Source organism: Nesoenas mayeri (genome assembly GCF_963082525.1).
Source record: "Nesoenas mayeri genome assembly, chromosome: 16".
NCBI classification, from domain to species: Eukaryota; Metazoa; Chordata; class Aves; order Columbiformes; family Columbidae; genus Nesoenas; species Nesoenas mayeri.
Genome location: NC_137562.1, coordinates 12323983 through 12343660, shown reverse-complemented (window position 1 = coordinate 12343660; position 19678 = coordinate 12323983). Strand labels below are relative to the sequence as shown.

The 19678-nt window shown below is 54.5% G+C and overlaps 1 protein-coding gene across 1 annotated transcript; it reads right to left on the bottom strand.

The window, feature by feature from the left end:
* Nucleotides 1-2566: 2566 nt before the first annotated feature.
* On the bottom strand, nt 2567-10910 carry EMILIN3 (elastin microfibril interfacer 3; the record flags this gene model as incomplete). Its single annotated transcript, XM_080354927.1, has 4 exons — nt 2567-4904; nt 5461-5708; nt 7829-7951; nt 10720-10910. 4 exons carry the CDS (start codon nt 10908-10910, stop codon nt 2983-2985), a joined length of 2484 nt encoding a protein of 827 aa, XP_080211053.1. The 3' UTR covers nt 2567-2982.
* Nucleotides 10911-19678: the final 8768 nt, after the last annotated feature.

Below are 19678 nucleotides of genomic sequence, written 5' to 3'. Positions count from 1 at the left end.
GGGCAGGAGGTGATTCCTGTGGCCCTGTATTGGAGCATCCCAGTAAAGCTCAGCTGTCCTAAAGCAGAGTTGGGCTGAGACTCAACCAGCCTATCTCCATGCTGTGGGGGGGACTTCTCTGAAACCGGGGTGCCAGCACTGCTGTGTGTTCAGCCTGGTGCTCCTGCTCTGGGAGCTCTCAGCTGAAAGTACACAAACCAAAGCAGGCAGGAGCACTGCTGGCTTCCTTCTTGCAGTCTGGCATCCACCTCTCCTTCCCTGACCACTGTGTGTGAGTGTAAATCATGTCCTAGTCTGCCTGCCTTCAGCCTTTAACTCCGCATTTCTGAAAGCCACACAAATCATTTTGATCCTGGAAACCTCAGCAAGAAATACTTTATTTTTTTTTTTTTCTTTTCCTTTCCAGTACAAACACTTTTTCAGCTTTTAAAATCTGAACAAATGTACAAGGTTTTAAAAACAATAAAACACAGCCTTTTACCAAGATCAGTTAGCAACTGCCTCAGAAAGCTGCCCATGCAAGGACAACCACACAGGCACCATCTCCTTCCCTCTCCGCAAGCCAAAATTTTTTAAAAATGCCCTATTTTGTACAAAGTTCATTTTTAAACATGAATAGCTGAGAACTGTAATACAAGCTGTCCATAGCTTCAAGTGACTAGTCAGGAATAGTTCAAACATAGCACCATTTTCTGGAAGGTCAGACTTCTTCCTTGTCCTAGTTTAGTTATGGCCAGTCCCAGCTCCCTCTGTACTGGAGGAAACTGGTGCTGTTCAGCTGCTCTCTAACCCAGGCATGGGAAGGGCTGAGCCTGGCCCTTGGCTTCATTTTCTCTTTGGTTGTTGCAGCTCTTTTTCTCCTTGTTGTGAGAGGATGTGGGGAGGTGGGCAGGATGCTCCATTGCAAAGTACCAAGGGCTGACTTGAGACTCCTTCCATGGGCTGGGGGAAACGAAATAGCTTCTTTTTTGTCTAAGAGCAGGTTCTGTAGGGTGCCTGAAGGCAGCTGGAGGTTGCTTCTCTGCTGGAGAAGTGTCTCAGCAGCTGCAGCATAGCTCCAAAACAGCAAATCCCAGAGCAGCGAGTGGATCCTGGTGCTGTGAGCATCCGGTGGGGCTCAGTAAGCAGTGGGACCTCAGGCCCCTTCTCCCTCCTACAGCTCTCTCTACTCCTACGGCTGATGGCCCATGCTCCTCTGGCAAAGGAAAGAGTTTTTACCACATCAGGGTAACATGATGCAGCCAACTGGACTCGGTGATCCCTGTGGTTCTCCCCAGCCTGGAAGCATCTGCTTCAGGGAGATCATCCAGTTTTTCTGGGAGGAAACAGGGGAGAAAATGCAGCTAGATGCATCTCTGCTGGGAGCTGGTGCTGCTTTGAGCTGGTTGGAGCAGGGGGAGAACTGGGGTGCAGAAGAGCAGGGATGACCAGGTGAGGGTGATGGGCACGAGGTGGGAGCTGGAGGCTGGCTGGCATGGGAGGGCTCGGTGAGCTGCAATGTTGAGCTGCTAGAAAAATATGTTCCTCTGCTATAAAGTGCCAGAGCTGTTAAGATGGAGGCTCTTTAATTTCCTCTTCATCCTTTCTGGTAATGAAGTCCCCGTTGGCTGAGCAGCGGAGGACGCCCATGCCGGGCTCCCCAGGTGAGGTGGGTTTTGTGTGCAACAGCCACGCAGTCCAGGTGCCGGCTCCGTATGGCAAGGCTGGAATTGCTGAGGAACATGTACAGCCTCCTCCAGCCTGCGTGTTCATGGAAAACTAGAGCCAAGCTGAGAAAATAATTTTGCCATTCCCAGGCTGAGGTCTGGAGAGCTGCCCTGCTCCCTGTCCCCAGCGCTGCACGTCGGTGCGGGGCCCTGGGGCTGTGGCAGCCCAGTGGGCTCAGAGGAACATGAGGAGGATGCAGATAAGGCCTCTTTCTCACACCCTGGAGTGGCTGCAGCTCTCCTGCCCTGGGCTGAGATGAGGGAAACCACGTTCACAGTTTGAGAAATAAAAACAGGAGAGAACTAGAGCTGGAGGGAGGGACTACTCCATGTCCAGCAGAGATACATGTGTCTTTGGGGAAGACATAAGTTTTCCACACCCCTTCGTGTCAGTCCCAGGTGACACCATAGAGAGGGTGCAAAGCCCGGTAGCCCCTGCGGCAGATGCACTCGACCCCCCCGCAGGGCCTGTTCCCAAATGCTGGTGCAGTGGGTTGTAGCTGCTCAGTGAGATTCTCCAAAATACGGCAAGGGAGGTGGGGGCAGCAAGAGGAAACTTGGAAATTGAATGAGCACCGTGACAGTGGATTGTTCAAAAATACATACATATATATATATATACCACATATATATATGCATAGTGTGTTTTCCCAATGCGTATCCTCATATGCTCCATAAGGCATGTGTGTTTGCATGGAGGAGGGAACAGGATAAATGGATTTACCATACACGAGGAGGGCTGTTGTCTCGGAGAGGGGAAGGCAGTTCCCAGGGGGATGTGTGATTACGTGTGTTCTTTGAAATCCACAATTTCTGGGGTGAGTTTTGTTCCCCATAAGGAGCTCTGGCTCTGCTCAGTCCCTGCATTAAGACACAGGTGGTCTTTAGGTCAGAGAAACTCCATTCCTCATCTGACAACTACAGGGTTGTGTTCTCCAAGAAGCGATAAATCCGCAAAAATAAAATTGAAAAAAAAAACAAAACAAAAACAAAAAGTGTTCCCGCCTCCAGCTTCCTCCTGAATTATCCTTCTGGGGTCATCAGCCCAGGAGCCAAAGCAACGAAGCAACGCCCCCGGCCAGAAGGCAGAGACCCAGCTGCTGGGCGTTGGGAGGTGACTACCCTAACAGAGTTAGGAGTTATAGAAGAGTGGGGCCAGCAAGAGTTTTTTTTCAAAAAAAAGGTTTGTAGCAGCTTTTAATTTACCTTTTCATTAAAAAAAAAAAAAAAATCCCAAGAGCTGTTGTCACATTGGAGCGAGTCTGTGTGATATAAGTTAATCCTGTCCTTCGTGGGGAGGAGCAGGAAGCTGCTGCCCCTCTGCCCGCTCTTCCAAGTGGCTGACCTGCTCCGACAGCTCGGAGACCTTGGCTTGGCAGTCGAGCAGGTTGTCCTTCAGTCCCGTTATTTCCTGAGAGTGGGTAGCCAGGGTCCCGTTCATGTGGTCCATGTAGTCCCACAAACTGCCCGTGTGTTTCTCCAGTTCGTCCCTGATGCCATCCAGACTCCCCGTGACGGCACCCAGCCGGCCACAGATGTTCTCCACCCGAGCCACTCGCTCATCGAAGTGGGCGATCTCCTGCTGCAGATCATGGCCCACACTCTTGCAGGAGCTCAGGTCACTGATGATCCTGGCTTTGAGTCGTTCCAAGTCTCCCTTGAGGTTCAGGACACGCCGGTTGCTGAAGAAGAGCTGGGAACTTTGGTCATTGACTTTCTCCTGGATGGAGTGGACCTCATCCTCGATCTTCCGCTCGTGCTCATCCAGCGAGGAGTTGACGTGTGACATAGTGTCTGAGTACTGGGAGACAGAGTCCTTGAGCCCCGTCAGAGACTTGCTTACGGTGTTCAGGTTGATCTTTAGCAAGGTAATCTCCCCTTGCAAAGCCCCCGATGCTTCCTCCTCAATTCGCCGCTGGATCTCCAGGATGGTGGCGTTCAGCTTGCGCAAGAGGTCGTAATTGCTGTCCATCCGGAGAAGCAGGTCCTGGTTCTTGTTCTGGCAGTCTTCGATCTCTGTCCGGAAGGTTTCCACATCTTTGGAGGCGGAGGAGCAGCCTAGGGAACAAGTGTTCTCCAGCGTGATGAGGCGGTTCTGCAACACCTCTAGCGTCTTATCCGTGCGTTTCCTCATGCTGGCAAGCTCTCCCTCCAGCACAGGCACCACCGCTCCGTCCATGCCCATGGGAGAACTGACATTGTTCAGCTCCCCCACGATGGTCATGAACCTGTCCTCCAGGGTCTGCATTTTGTCTTCAAAGGCAGTCCTCATGCCATCCACCTCTGCCACCACCGTGCCTCTCATGCTGTCCTCTATACCAGAGCAGCAGCTCCCTGTTTCTCTCTCTGTGGCATTGAGTCTGGCTTCCAGGTCCTCAAAGCGCCCTTCAAAAAGGTTCCCTAGAGTGACAGTGGAGATTTCTCCATTCAGCTGTGAGTGCAAGTTCTTCTGGGACTCGGAGATGCTGTGAAGGCCTTTCTCAAGGATGTTCATGCGATCGGTGAGGTAGTCCAGGTTGCTGCAGCAGCTTTCCACCACCGTCAGCCCTTGGATCTGGGTCTCCAGCTGGGAGATCTCTTTCTTGATCTCTAGCTCCTTCCCATCCAGCGTTTGCTGCAGCCGCAGGTTGGCAGCTTTCTCCTCCTCGCACTGCTGCCGCACCTCTTGGAGCCGGAAATCACACGTGGTCTGGATCTTGCCCAGCTTCTTCTCGAAGCCGTCAAGCAGCTCTCCGCGCAGGTTGCTCAGCCGCGTGTCCACGTACTCCTCCAGCAGGTCAATGGAGGTGAGGGGCGAGGGCCGCGATGACTCCAGAAGATGCTTGATCTGCCCGTCGTGGTCCAGGACCATGCCGCGAACCTCGTGCAGCAAATCTGCCTTGGTTTTCAGCACGTCGCTCACCTCCGTCACTTTGGTCAGGATCTCGCCCACGGGAGGGTAAGTGGCAATGTCAGCTTTGTCCGCCACGTCCACCAGGCCGTCAGGAATGATGCCAAAACCCACAGTTGAGTCAGGTGCGCCCGGGCTGTTCATCAGGGAGCCGATCATCTTGGTGGTGTCCTCCTGGATGGCCAGGCGCAGGCGGTCCCCCAGGCCGCTCACCATGGTGTGCAGGCTGTCGTAGGACTGGGAAAGGCGTCTCACCTCCTCCTCCAGACGGTCCAGGCGGTCCCCAAAGAGACTGGGCAGCTTCCTGCCTGCACAGGGAAAGAAAGAGAGAGGGGACAGTCAGGGCTGGTGTTCCTTTGACATCTCTCCTAGGCTGTCTTCTAGATTTGAGTCGATTTCCATACTAACATTAGCTCCTGTCCCCCTATTGTTGTCATTTCAGCCAGATATCAGCCCAACCTTCCTCCTTTTCCCTAACATCTCTTCCTAAGCTGATCAGGAAACCCTCTTTTCTTTCACTGTGTGGGATCAAACCCTCTGTTCTCAAGTTCAATAGCAGGTGATGAGAAGAACCCGGGAGAGTTTCATATTGAGACACAATCTATTGACCCCAAAATTAATGGAAAAAATGCTTCAAAGCAACGAGAAAAGGCAACTTTGAAGCAACACGTTTTGAAATAAATTATATTAAAACAGCAAGTGACCCTCAAAGCAACCAAATGTCAGGTGTCTGATCAGGAAGCAGGTCACCAACCACAGGTTTGCCAAATTCGTGCCCTGTGCTGGAACACAGAGAACCCAGAGGTTTGGGAGCATGCCGCTGGTGTGGTAACCCGGGGATGTGAAGCAGGAGCGAGATCTCACCATACTGATTCTTCTTTGGTCCTGGGAACAGGTCAGGGTGGCTTTTTGGATGGGGAGGCAGTCTGGGCATTGGAAACATCTTTTGCCCCGGAGGCATTTTAGGGCTGGGATGTTGGGGTAGGAGGCCGGGCTGGTCGGTCGGGCTGTCGTGACACCCTTCTCCCATGAAGCCCGGGCAACACCTCCAGGCCAGCTCAGTCACTGTCTTGTAGCCAATCTTGTATTTGGGTCTGAAGAAGGTGCGGTACCTTTCCAGGACAGGGGAGGAAAAGAGAAGACAGTTTAGAGAAGCAACCTCAACATCAAGCGATAGAGAAGAGCAGGACCGTGTGTCCTGTTGGGTGTGGGAAAGCTGTGCTGAGGGCCATGTGCTGCACCTGCAGACCACCACCCACATTGTCCCCGTCCCTTACACAGCAAACAAAGGTGTGGGCCCACCTCCTTGCCCAGGGGGACAGACATTCTCCGTCTCTGCTCTCGCTCTACGTGGGGTCCCACCAGCCCCACGGGGAGGACTAGCTGTTCCTGGCTCTTCCATGGCACATTCCTGTGAGGTGGCAGGGATGGACAGGACCCCGGCAGCCCCCATGGCCCCCCCTGCCAGCCGAGCTGCACAGGGCTGATGACAGCGTCTCTCACCACCCCTGAAACGCTGATCCTTTGAACCTGCCTCTTGGAAATTTCCTATTTGAATTTACCAGGGCCTGAAAATTCTGAAGTTTGCTGTTTTGCAGCAACACATACAATCAGGTCCTTGTTCTTCTCCACCACGTTCAGCTGAAGGTCTCTGAGGAGGTGACACAACCATCTGTGAATAGATCCCTTACACAGAGGGGCTGCGTGAGGTGCTCGCACTTATCCCATCGCTCAAGGCAGCACATGGGGCTGAGCCCCTGTCCCCCCTGTCCCTGCCCAGGTCCTTGGTGTCCCTCGCCCAAGCTGCAGCCCCCAGGCAATGCCACTTCACATGATTCCCAGGGTGATACAGCCACCTCCATACAAACCGCAGGGCAGGAAGAGAAAGCAAACCTAAATCCTCTGTTCTTTGAATCGCTTCAAAATTTCTCAGCATCAGCAGTTTCCCAAGGGCATGGGACAGCTTCTACGCAAGCTCTTCTTTTTGTTATTCCTCTTCCCAGACTCTGCTGACTTTCTGTGGTCTTTCCTTAGTGTGTAGAAGCCTGCCCAGATCTACCACTGAAGGAGACTGTTGTGTCCAGCCACTGTCAGGAGCTGAAGTGAGGACGAGGATGGCATCCAGAAGGCAAAGCACCTTCTCTGTGTCAGACTGGCCTCTGTAGAGGAGCCCAGAGCCTTGTCCATCTGTTCCAAACAGCAGCAAGGGGAAGAATTTATTGCAGCTGCACAAACATTAGCTGATGGCCCCAGTGTGTGGAAAAACGATATTTCCTTTTCATGCAAGGATGCAGCATCCAAGGCTGTTGCAGGTCCAGCTGCTTTCAAAAAACACCCTGGTTTTGCTCTGGTTTTGTTCGAAGGGCTGGAGGAGCCGAGCAGCAGACACAGAGGAGATGGCAGGGGCTTTGAGGATCCTCTGCATGGGTACCAGTGGTTGCAGGATGTCCTGAAGTCTGCAAATGCTGCTAAAGCACTTCTGATGGGAGCAAGGAAAGAGCCAGGAGAGGCTGTGAGCTGAGCCCATGTCACCGCTGGCATGTGGCGAGTCCTGGGTGGCTGCAGCACTGGGTGCCGGTGCCACAGGAGGGGTGCAGGCTCCGACGAAAGCCCCTCTCAGCCTGGTTTTCCTTGGTGTTCGGCTCTGCTGCTCTCAGCAAGCACAGGGAGGATGCAGATTGCAGCATTTCTGCAAGGAGCATCACTCCCAGCCGAGGGGCTGCAGGGGGTGGCAAAGCACAAAGACCCAGTGTCCACCCTGCCCCGGCTATAGCTCTAGTTTTGGCATGGCAGGGTGTTACCCTCTGGTATTGATGAGGTGGCAGAAAGTTTTGCAAATGTTTTCGTGGGGCAGGAAGCCCTCAGCAACCCCCAACCCACAGGCTCCGTCCCTCCTCCTCTTGTTCAAGCTCTCACCTCACTGCCGTCTTGCTGCCAAGTTGCAGGTCTGTGACAAAACTCTTCCCTGCACACATACACACGCTCCCTCACGGCTTTCCATGGTGTTCTGATTGATTTCTGATGAGGGACAGAGCTCCCTCTCCCTCCTGACAGATCCCATCTTGCTTCATCCCACCACCGCTGCCCCAGCGCTGCCCGCCCCATCCAGGAAAAGCCCTTCAGCCCCTTTCCCTGGAAAATGGGAGTTGATGATGGGAAGGAGCTCAAGGAGAGCAGCAACGCGAAACTGGGAGGGGAAGGGAGCTGTGTCCCAGCGTCACCCCGTACTCACAGCACTTTCCCTGGGCACTTGGGTCCCCAGCTGCACTTGTGGTACTCAGCCTTGACGTAGCTCTCAGCCCCGTCCTGCAGCATGCACGTCACATTGCGCTGCACCACGTAGGCACAGTAGCTCCTAGGGAGAAGCACAGTGAGATGTTGTCACCTCCTGTCCCGGACTGTCACCTCCTGACCCAGCAAGTAGCAGCATCCCAGCTATTCAGCCCATCCCCAGGCAGGTTTGCCCCCCTGTCAAACACTGCGGTGAGGTCTTGGAGGGGCCAGCAATGGGAGGGACCCCCCAGCCTGTGCAGTTGCTGGGAAGGGGCATCACCCACCCCACCCACTGGGGATGGGGACAGCAGGAGGTCTGGAGGAGTGCAGGGAGTGGGAATAGAGCACCAGCAGCTCCAGGCACAGGACCTCTCCTGAGCCAAGTAGCAAACCCAGGTGCTGAGGATGAGGTGACTGGGAGGAAGGCTGTGTGGGAAGGATGCGGAAGCACTGGTAGGACAGATGGAGGCCAAGGCTGTTCCAGATGAAGGCAGGGTGGCCGGCAGGAGCAGATGGACGTGGTCTACAGGGGCAGAGACAGCAGGGATGTGCGGCGAGGCAGGGATTAAGGGCAGGTGGATGTGGCAGATGGCAGAGCGGGAAGAGAGGAGGGCACAGGCACACAGAGTAGAGCTGAGGCGGAGACGGAGGGTCAGCAGGATGGAGCAGATGGGCTGGCACAAGCTGCAGGTGCTGGGAGGTGTTCAGTGAGGCAGGAGGACGTGGCTCTCCCTGTGCAAGCTGGGGTCACTGCGGCTCGGCTGCCTGGCCACAGGCTGGGAAGCAGCCAGGATCCCGTGGCATTGCCATCGCATGGCTGCGAAGAGCAGCCTCGGGACTGACCACAGAAATGAGCTGCAGGGCCTCAGCCCAGCTCTCACAGGCTTGGCGTGATGATGGTCTGGATGGTGTAGAGACATCTCTGGCAGGTGAAAGCAAGGGAAGGGACAGGGACAGTCATAATGGAGCAGAAGGGTTTTGCAGAGAGGGACTGTGCTGTGTCCTGTTGGGACAAGTGAGTGTGCACATGTGTGTTTGTGTGCGCAACCCCCCCAGCTGTCACCCTCTGGAGACAGAGCAGTGGGGAATGATGGGTGAAGGAGGGACAAGCACCAACGGCAAACACATGAAGACAAAGTACATCCCCCACCCATGCCAAGACACGTCATGAAGCCCCAGTGACCCCATCCAGAGGTTCCAAGCAGGCTCCTCCACCTGCATGGGGTAGGAGCTCCTTTGGCAAAGCTGCAAGGTACAAGCAGGTTCATCCCCCCTCCAACACTCTGGCTCTCCCTGCTCCCTCCCAGCAGGGAGCCCTCAACCCCACACCCCCAACACATTCCCCTTGCTGCCCCAGGAGCAGCACCAGCCTCTTTGCTCCCCTGGGATGGGCACCGCAACTCCCAGCAGCGCCCGGCATTGCCGGCCTGCCCGGGCAGGTTCTGCCTGGGTGAGAGGCTGCCAGGCTCAGCGCGTGTGCAGGGATCTGTGCTGCTCCCCACTCCTTCAAAAATGAGTCATTGGTCCGCACACAGGGCCACGCGAGAGCAAAGGCCAGCCACTTTTCTCAGCTGGAGGGAAGGGAGATCATGTGTGTGTGTGCATGTGGAAATTTGGAATCACTGTCTATCCATAAATCCAGGATCCATTTACAAACACACTGCTAACTCCCTCTCTAACTAAGCTACTAGCCAACACGGACAGATCTACTAGCCATTACTAACAGACACTGACTACCTGTGACTACTTGGCTAAGGTTCTGGCTCACTCTCCTTCTCAGAAAGCCCTTTCCTTCTCACCCACCTGTGTCTGGCAGTTTTATAGCTCCAGACTGATGTTTTAAGAGTGAGCAGCTGGAAAATGTTATGGGTTTTGGAAAGCTCTCATTGGCAGTGCCAGTATTATTCGTCTCGAATGTTACTTTATTCATTTCAGCTTGTTCATAACACCATATCCTCCTGTTTTCAAAGAAGCCCAAAAGAAACAGTTCTAGCAAACAAGCGGGGAGGGAAGAGAGCCCCCCACCAATGTAACAGCCTTTTTGCGGCTGAATGGAAAAGGTCTGTACTACGTGTAAAGCACACATTCCTCGCCTGCTTGAGCTTTCCAGGTTACTTGAAAACATATTTAAACTCCAGCAAGTCTGTGCTTTACAAGGAAATCAGCAAATTTCCTCCAAACCAATCTGCATTTTCATATGTAGGTCTGTGCACTGCCATCCCCCCCTCCTGCACATCACACCCCTGTGCCATGCAGAACAGGTACATGCATCTACCCCACAAACACACACGGGCATCCCATCTCCACCACCATCCTTGTCCCACCCGAGACCACAGCACACACACATCCCCCAGTCTGCTCCCTCCTGGAAACACAGCCCCTGCACCCTGCCGCACCGAGCGCCCCCCACAGCCTTGCTCTGAGCAGAGGGGGTGCACCAAGACATGTGGACACCCCTGCTCTGCCCTGGATCCCAGCCCCTGGTCAGTGCCCGGCAGCTGGTGTGGGGCAAGGGATGCCCATGGCAGGTACCCAGGGGACAGATGCCCAGCAAAGGATGCCCATGGCCCAACCACTGGCAGATGGTGCCCATGATTGTTGAGGGAGGAGCTGGTACCCACTAAGGGGTGCCAGCGGCAGCCGGTCCCCCAGGGACGCTGTCCGCTGAGCCTAGACTTGTGGCTGGTAGCCAGTGTCCGCGGTCTGTGCCCGGTAAGGGATGCCCGACGGGAGGCGGTGTCCGGAACGCCCCGCAGCGGTACCCAGGGGCCGATGCCCGGCGCGGTGTTTCCCGGTGCCCGCGGGATGGGCTGCGCGGCCGCGGACGGGGACGCGCAGAGAGTCGCTTACTTGTGCTTGCCCACGGGCTTGCCGGGGCCGAGCTGCGGGCTGGAACCGGCCGTGTAGAGGCTGTACCTGCCGCCGTAAGGCAGGGGAGCGGCGGGAGGATAGAAGGTGCCCTTGGCGTCGGCGAGGGCGAGCAGCGTCCCCAGGGAGAGCCAGACGAGCAGAGCTCCGCGACGGCGCAGCGCCCGCCGCATGGTCCCGGGCCCGGCGGCAGAACGGGACGGGACGGTTGCGGGCCCCGCCGCGACGGCGCTGCGGAGGGGACCGGAGCGCCGCCCGCTGCGCCCTGCCCTGCTGGCCCTGCCCTGCCCGGCCCTGCCCGGCGGCACACGCTGCTCTGCTGCCCGCCCGACCCCTTTTGTACCGCGGCGGCGGGGGCGGGCCCCGCTCCTCCTCCCGCCCTCCCTCTGCCGCCGACCCCCGGCCCCGCGGGCGGGGAGACAAAGCGGAGCCCCCCGGCTGCCACCCCGCACCGCATCCAGCCCTATTATCCCCCCGCGCCCTCCGAGCAACCCCCGCGGTGCTGAAGCTCGACCCGCACAGCCTCCAGCGAGCTCGGAAGAGAGCGCTGCCGGCCCCGGGGGGGCTGGAAGGGACCTGCACCCCCACCCCGGTTTCGGCCCCAAAGCTGCCACTTCTGCCACTGCCCCTTCCCTGGGCACCGGGCGTTTGTCCCCGCGGGGTAGCAGGTGCAATTGGGTCTGGAGCTGCGGAGTACCCGCCTGGCTCCTCGGCCACCCCCAGCCCACAGGTCTGCTCTGCTTCACCCGAGGCACAGGCGAAGAGAAAGGCTGGAGGGACCTTAACTCTGTCCCTTGGGTGTGTGCGGCTTGAGGTGAACTTTGCTGCTGGAGATTGGCGTCTGTCAATCATTTGGCTGGCACCAGCCTGACACACGGAGCACCATAGAACCCAGCACCTTGGTTTTGCAGGAAGGGCTATTCTGGAGCTGATATCAGCCCTCCATGGTAGATTTGGGGTTTGCTTCCAGAGAGCGGCGAATCCCTCGCTTTCCTGCAGACCTGTGGATCTCCCACAGCCAAGGGCATTTCCTCCTGGGTGGCTTCGGAAGGTAGATTCAGGTCTCCTACCCCTCTTGCGCACCGCAGAGATCCATGCTAACCTGCACCCCGATGCCCCCACCCACGGGTGACCCTCAGCAGCAGGTGCTTGGGTGCTGAGTGCCCTACCCTTGTCCCGACAGCATTACCCAGGCCCTGCACCATTAACCACAGTGGTGTAAGAACCTTTGTGTGAGCCATGGGGAACTTTTGCTGTTGGACAAGAGGGAGAGGACTCCCACCCGAGGCACTGGGCAATTTGGGAGAGGGGTAACATCCTTGGTGCTACCCAGCAGAGATCAGCTTGCAGCCCTGCAGAGGTGAGGCCATGCCAGGGAGCAGGAGATTTTGTCATATAAGCTGAGCCTAAGCTGGACATCCTCCTGCCTCTGCACTGCTCACACCCTTGGCCATCCCACTGAGACCACACCAGGGGTTTGGTGAGGCTACTGCCTCGGCTGGCAGAAGCAAACCCCCTGTCAGCCTAGACAGGACAGCAACACAGCAAGGCGTGCGAGGAAAAGAAGCAGCGGCTGAGAAAGGGTGGCTGGGTGGGATCCCAAATGCAGGAGAGAAACCTGCTGCTGGGGGAAGGAGACATCAAGGCTTGAGCTGACACTGAGACAGAGATGATAAGATACTGAGACAAACAGCCTTTTTCAGTTAAAAGAAGCCTTTGGTTCCATCTGAGGTGAATACAGAAACATTAGCAGGAGAAGAAAAAGCCACAGGAGAGCCGTGCTGGGGGAGGCAGGCTGGAAAGAGCAGGCGGAAAAGCAAGAGGAGGAAGTCTGTGTAATGAACCAGTGCATCCTCTCTGCTCGGTTCAATCTGCTGCAGGGTGTTGCTGTGAGCTGCCGTGTGCTTGTCAGGCTGTACCCCAGAGGTGGCTGCATTATGGTTTTTACGTGGTATATTTGGCAGCACATGAAGCACTTCTCATCCAGCTTGTTGCACCAAATTGTTCCAGTCCACTGGGATGCTGCAGGAGCAACGGTCTATAAGCAACTCTATAAAAACAAACAAAAGTTGACCGAGCTTGCATGGTTTCCTGCTGGATGCCAAAGCCAAGAGCTAACCTTGCGCACAGCCTTCATTTTTTTTCCCTGTGTGTAGGGAGCATGAGCCAGTTTTAATAACAGCGTGCTGCACGTGTGTCTGAGGCCTCAGGAAAAAAACATCTGGCGGTGCACGGTTTCAGGAGAAGCCTTTGGTCCTGGCCTTCAAGCCTGTGCTGTGAAGAATGGGCATGACAGGGCAGAGTGAAGAGTGCTTGTTTGTTCTCGCTGGCCTGGCTGTGAAAGGGAAGGAGGTTGGAGCCATGGCACTTGTGTGAACATGTGTATATATGTCTGCCTGTCCTTGCTGTCTAACCCCATTTTTGAAGCTCCGGGTCACTTTCTGCCAGATTTCATAGCGAGGCAAGATCCTCAGAGAGACTGAACATTATTTTGTTGTTCTATTGTCTATTTATGAAAAAAAGTCATCTGGGTAGACAAGAAAGCGCCAAACTGGGGTCCCCACTGAGGAAATGGATTCATCATCAACTCTATTATAAGACATAAAAGAATCCACACTGGAAAGAGCCATTATGAGTGCCCCAAACCATGGGAAAAACTCTCATGTGCCTTATTAGCCGTGAACTAATCCAACCATGAGACACAGAATGGCAGGAAATCGGCATTTGTTAAGTTGCACTTCTCAGGGAGCAGCTCGGGTTTGACTCTTTGATGCTCAGCCGTGCTGCTGCTGGTCCCCAGCGCACCGCGAACTCTGGCTGGGTGCAGGAGGGTGCCCGTGTGGAGCTTGGACCAGCATCCTGGTGTTGGAGAAGTGCTCATGTGGAGAAGAAACAGGAGACACCCTCCTACCAAGGCACCCTCCTGACGTGGTCATGTCGCAGGGGTTAACAGAGAAGGTTCTAAGCTCATCTCCCGCAGCCATGAAGCATGTGCTGAGCACCGAGCTCTCCAGCAGAGTGAAAGGGCTTTGCCACCCTGAACTGCTGCCCAAAGGCTCCACAGATCAGCTCACCAGTAACCTTTGGGTCAGGGAGCATCAACCCTTTGTGCTTCCCATAAGAAAGTTCTGCTTTCCCTCCTGGCTGCAGAATAAAGGGGATCAGACCAGAGCTGCTGCTACTCATGATCTAATCTGGATGCTGGGCAAACCTGAGACCCTTCCAAGGGACACCTACAGGGGTGCCTGACCGGGGACACTGTGTTCATCCATGTCCCCATGTTAGCAGCTCCTGCAGCAGCTCGGCATGTGACTAGGGAGCTTGTTTCTCCACCGGGGCTGCCAGGAGTTGATTGTTTCCGTGGCACCTCTCACAGCTATGCTCCATGCCAATCCAGGGATGAACAGGCAGAAGTTTTTCCCTACTAAGAATCCAGCAGAGATTTGGCCAAAAAGCAGGGACATTGTGCAGGAGCCAGGAGGTGCCAGAGACAGGAGTTCAGCTGGAGGAGATGAGAGCAGGAACAGAGGTACATAGGCAGCTCTTCCCTGCCCTGTCTCCCGGGGAGGGCTGGATGAACCATCCCAAGGCTAATTTCACGAGCGGATGACACCAAACAGTGACCTGTTCTGCTTCACATGCTCTTTAATTAACACCTGCATGGCCTCAGCAGCTGAATAATTGCCTCCCTTCATGGGTCAACAAGCCAGAAGCTTCTGACCTCCCGTTCCCACCTGGGTATGATGTTTGGAGCCTGCACCAGGCACAGTGGGTGTTCGCCCTCATGCCACCAAACCCTCCCACAGGCCAGCGCAGCAATAGGGAAAGTGATAGAACAGTCTAGAGGCTCTTCAGCTCTGCTTGCTCTAGGCCAGGATCAGCCTTGTCCACCCTAATCCCGAGCTTTAAATAGGTACCGCTGCCAGAAGGGCACCCACCACACTGGGCAGGGTGGCATACAATGGGTGCAGTGGTAGCAGGACAGTTGTCCTTTGTGTTGCCATGGAATAGGTGTTGATTGCAGCAAGGGAAATTTAAGTTGGATATTAATAATAATAATAAAAAAATCTGGTAGTAAAATGTGTATAGCCCTGGAGGAGACTATATTGAGCCATCTGGAGATTTTAAAGGAAAGGCTAGATAAAAAAAAATCTGTCAGGACCAATTTGGGGTAGGGAAATGGATTGGATGGCTTCCCAAAATCTCTCCCAGCCTGAGTTTTTCCGAGTACAGATTTATTTCCCAAAGTGGCAAGGCAAGCAAGCAGCTCAGTTTAGCGGCAGAGTTTATCCCTAACTATTCCCACTGGATCAAAGGCATCCCTTGAATTGGCACTCGTAGAGGCCTTTTCCCTTAGCAGTGAGTTTGTGTCTGTGCAGGAGATGGAACCTTCTGGAAAACCCAGCGTTCCCAGGTGCACATCCAACGGGATACACCCAGGGCTCACTCTGCTGTTTCAGAGTCCCTATGAAGACACTGCAGTTGTCCCATGGCTGCTTCCCCAGCCTCAGGGAGGAACGGGGACACCGCATTGCCCAAGCTGGCCAGCAAGATACAAGTCCCAAATGCCACAGCAGTGCAGTGGGACACCAGCCCAAGGAGAGCAGTGACCTCAGTAGGGCCAGGAGTTCTCCAGGTGCTCCAGTTCCCAGCTAAAGCTGAGCTCAAGGAAGCCCAGCATGGCCATAGCTCAGCTGTGGGACTGGAAGCTCTTGCTGGCTCCCAGGACACACTTCTGCTACATCCCAGCTACATGGACCATGTCTCCCGTTGGCCTCAATGGGAAGGAGATGTAGGTGTGCAGGCAGGAGCCAGCCCTGGTCCAGCCAGTACCATCAGAAACCCAGGCAATATTACATCTGCCTCGTTTGGAGGTTGCCAAGGTTTTGTTCTGAATCAGGACCTGCCGCTGCTCCCAAGGGGTGTGATTGCAGTGTGTGCCCCCCACAGGCTTTGGGCTGGGGGCACCTGGGTTTGCCCAGGCTCTGGAGGAAGCTGCGGCCAGGAGATGAGAACAAACTCCCTTTCTTCGTGGGAAAGTGTAGTGACTTGAAGTGGTCAGACAGCCTTATCTCTGGTTTCGAAAGCCACACGCTGATCATTTGTCAAGATTAGCGCGTGCGGTAGAAGGGATGGAGCTGTTCCAAATCCATGCTCACATCTCTTCCCTGGGCTCAAGGCCATTCATAAAAATGCTAGAGCAGCAGCGGCAGCGGCAGCAGGCAGCACATACTGGGGCTGCGGTTTGGGGAGGACTAGGAGGGGTCAACCACAGGTTATGAAAGCTCTGAGTGGGGAGAAGAATACACAGGTTGCTTTACTAATACATCCATTAGCATCCTTCCTTCAGGAAAATGCACAGGGAGGCTGGCAGGGGAGATAAGGAAGGGCGAGGAGGTCCCTATGTGGCGCAGGGGTGATGTGCTTAAAAATATCCTTTCCCAGCCATGCTGGGACCCCAGGGGTAAGAGAATATTAACACACAACAGCCGTGGAGATGGAGCAGATCAGTCTCAATCCCAGATGAATTCAGCAACACATGGGTGCAGAGTGAAGACTGAGCAAGGGAGGAGGTGACACGCTCCCAGTAAACCCCAGCATGTTGATGGCAGGGTAACTGGGGACCCAGCTGGTGGCCTGGACCTGTAAGCCCCAGGAGAAGCAGCCCTGACCTGCTGGTCCCCATCAGCTCAGGCTCAGCTGAGCAGATTATAAGGGCTGGGTGCTTGTGGCTGGGAGGTAGACAGTGTCTGGGACAATGTATTTCTGCAACGGGGGCATGGGAGAAAAGGCTGCTCTGCAGGTAGGTGAGGATCTGGGGTGGGCAGAGGGATCTCTGTTGCAAGAAAACGTTTGTCGGTGCCTGCCTATCTGCAAGTATGTCTCTGAAGCCAAGGAAAGGTGGTAGGGGTGGGAAATGCCTTCAGGGTGGCACTGAGGCTGGGTTGGACACAGAGCCATGCTGGCAGGAGCAGAGCCCAGGCCATGTGCTGTGGGGAAAGGTACTGAATTTGGGGGAACGCCATGGTTTCAGGGCTACCTGCTGACCTGACCTGCAGCCAGCTGTGCCTGAGAAAAGGTGTCCCAAAGCAACTCTGTGCTACACGCTGCTGGGTTGTGGAGAAGTTGTCTTCAGCAGGAGAAGGTGACCTCATGTGCTACTGAAATAATTCAATCATTTCCACACTGTTGCAATAGTTCAGCACTTGCACTTCAGATGGTCCTACTAGTCTCTTCTGCATTAATCCTTTTCTCCAGGGACTATCCCTGGTACAGGAAATCATGTCACTGGAAGTGGAGAGAACAGCATCCTGGCATTTTGGTTTAAAGAAATGCCCCTGGCACTGGTGTGTTTAATCACTTCTCCAGGGCTCAGCCAGGTCCTTTGTAGAGCTGTGCCTCTGGCTTTTGGGAAGATCCATGTTCATCCTTGGCTGCACATCCAGCTGGGTCAACATCTGCCCTTTCTGGGAACAGGATGATGGCACCAACCCAGTAATTTAGCCACAAAACCGCTGCTTGGTGACCTCATTGCTGCACACAGTGGAAGAAAAACACCACAAGAGCGGAAAGAAAATACTTTCCCTTTAGTACCTGGGGAGTACTGATGGACATTAGTCAAACTGACCTCTTTGCTGGCTTTGGTTTGGGGCAGGGTGGGGGCGTTGGTTTGGTTTGGTTTTTTAAGTCATCCAGCACCATGGCACAGTCGAGTTCATTATAACCCTCGAGCTTTGCTTTGCAGCAAGCCATGAGCAGTGTGGCTCCCACATGTCCCCAAGCACCAGGTGACTTCTGGATAGATCAATGTGCCAACAGCTGGGCTGAAACCCTGCCGTTATTCACACTGCTTGAGGTGCGGGGATGAGGGGGAGTTATTTTTGAGTCTGAAGAGGGGCCCTTCATGCCCCCTTGCTGCAGCAAGCTCTGCCCCATCATCCGAGGTGACCCCGCAGGCACGCGTGTAGGGTGTGTGGTGGGAACGGCCATAAATAACGGGCAGTTATTTATGCACAAGCAAAGCAGGGGAGAAAGTGTAACTGATACCAGCCTGGGTTGCCTCCAGACCTGCTTGGAGCTGGGACTTCATGGCCGCTATTTGGCTTCGCCGGCTTCCCTGTGCAAGCAGCTGTTCCTGCGGGCCCTGCATCTGCGTTTGGCCTTCTGCAGTGTTTATAATCCTCTTTCTCACTGTACAGCATCGTGTGCTCGCCAAGGTCCCACTGACCCATCTGAAAAAAAAGAAGCGGAGGAGAACTTGATATCTTCTGCAAGTGAAATAGCTTGGGTTCAGTCTTGGAGAATTTCCCGAACTCTCAAGGAATTTCCTGATCTTAGGCATCTGCCAAAACTTGGGATCTGCCTCCGCTGGACTGCACATATTTTCAGTGCACACACCGTGGTGGTGCATTTTGGGTTTCTACCCCTGTCTTTGCAAGGGCACATTCTGTCTGAGTGGGTCAATGAGACCAGTGAGGAAAGCTGCTCTTTGCATATTCCTGCAGCTGATCAGGGATTTATTTAACATCCTCCCTGCCTTTATTTTGGGGTCAATGGGATTTTTTTATCCTAAACCCCTGTCTTCCTTCCCTGTGCCAAACCCCAGGCTGTCCCTGCAGCCCACATGTGAACATGGAAACTTGGGTGCAGTTGTAATACTTTAGTGGTTCACTGGCAGACCTGAAATTAAAGGCATAACCCCAGATTGACTAATATCCCATCTTTTTACAAAAAATAACGTCTTTGCACTAGAAAGCAGCCTCTTTTCTTGTAGCTGGGGCTCAGTGCTCATGTGTTTATTGCACATATTTCAAGAGCAAACAAGGTTCCGGGCGGGAAAAGCGCAGCCCCTCCCCTCAGAACAAACCCGAATGAAATTCCTCAAGGTCTTTTTCCAAAAATTAATGCTGGCTGGATTTCGACCAGGTTGTTTTTGACCAGCTTTAATCTATGAAATCAACACCGAGTCAGGAAATGCTTAGATTGACTCTGAAAGAGGATTTGGCCAGAACTTTCCTCCTATTTAAGAAGAATAGTTGGAAACAGCAAAACCTCCTGGAGATGACCTGTCCCGACCTCCTCACTCATCCAGCCCAGTCTCAATGGGCTTTATCATCCCTTAATGCTTGATTTCATCCCCAGGAGCTCAGCAGTCCCATTGGGTCATGCACAATGCTGGAATCTGGGACAGTTTTTCCTCTGGCTTGGGTGGACTTCGAACCAGGCTGGTGGGACCAGTTAGCCTGTGTGCCAGCAATGCTGGTTTTGGGGGAAAAAAACCCAGCCCCCCAGGCAATGAGTCAGGGCTGAACAGTTTGAACTACTGTCCCCCTCCCACCTCGGACACCAACCAGCCCAGAGTCGCTGTCTCTTCCTCCCTGTTTGCTCCTGATGCTTTTGCTTCACCAGGTCTCCAGCCCTGAGCTGGACAGCACCTGGTCCAGAAGAGCCCATGGCATTCCCTGTGTGCCCCGACACTTCACTGTCCTCCTTTCCCAATGTGTTGCTTTGCAAAGGCACCACAACCGTGTCACGCTCGAGGGGGAGAAAAAGAAAGCCCAGCGTGAGCACATGTGGCGGGCAGGGGGAAATGGCTGCTGCAAAGTAAGCAATGCCTTTAAAGAAGTGTTTGTCTGGGGTTTGTTTAGTTATCCTCTAGGTAATTTTACAGCTGAGAAGGCTGGGCCATTCAGGCAATGGCCAAAACAATATCCCCACTGTCTGAGCGGCTCTCGCGGCTCGGTGGAGCTGGGGGGGCAGAGGGAGACAGGGAAGAGAAATTTCTTTTACCGGCCGTAGCCAGCAAACGCCATGGAGGACGTCCTGTAATTAAGACGTCGCTTCAAATGTTCAAGTCACTCGGCTGTCAGGTTGAATAAACCTCCAGGCTCAGGCTGGGTGTGAGAGGGGGAGGAAGGGATGTCGTTGGGAATAGCCCAGT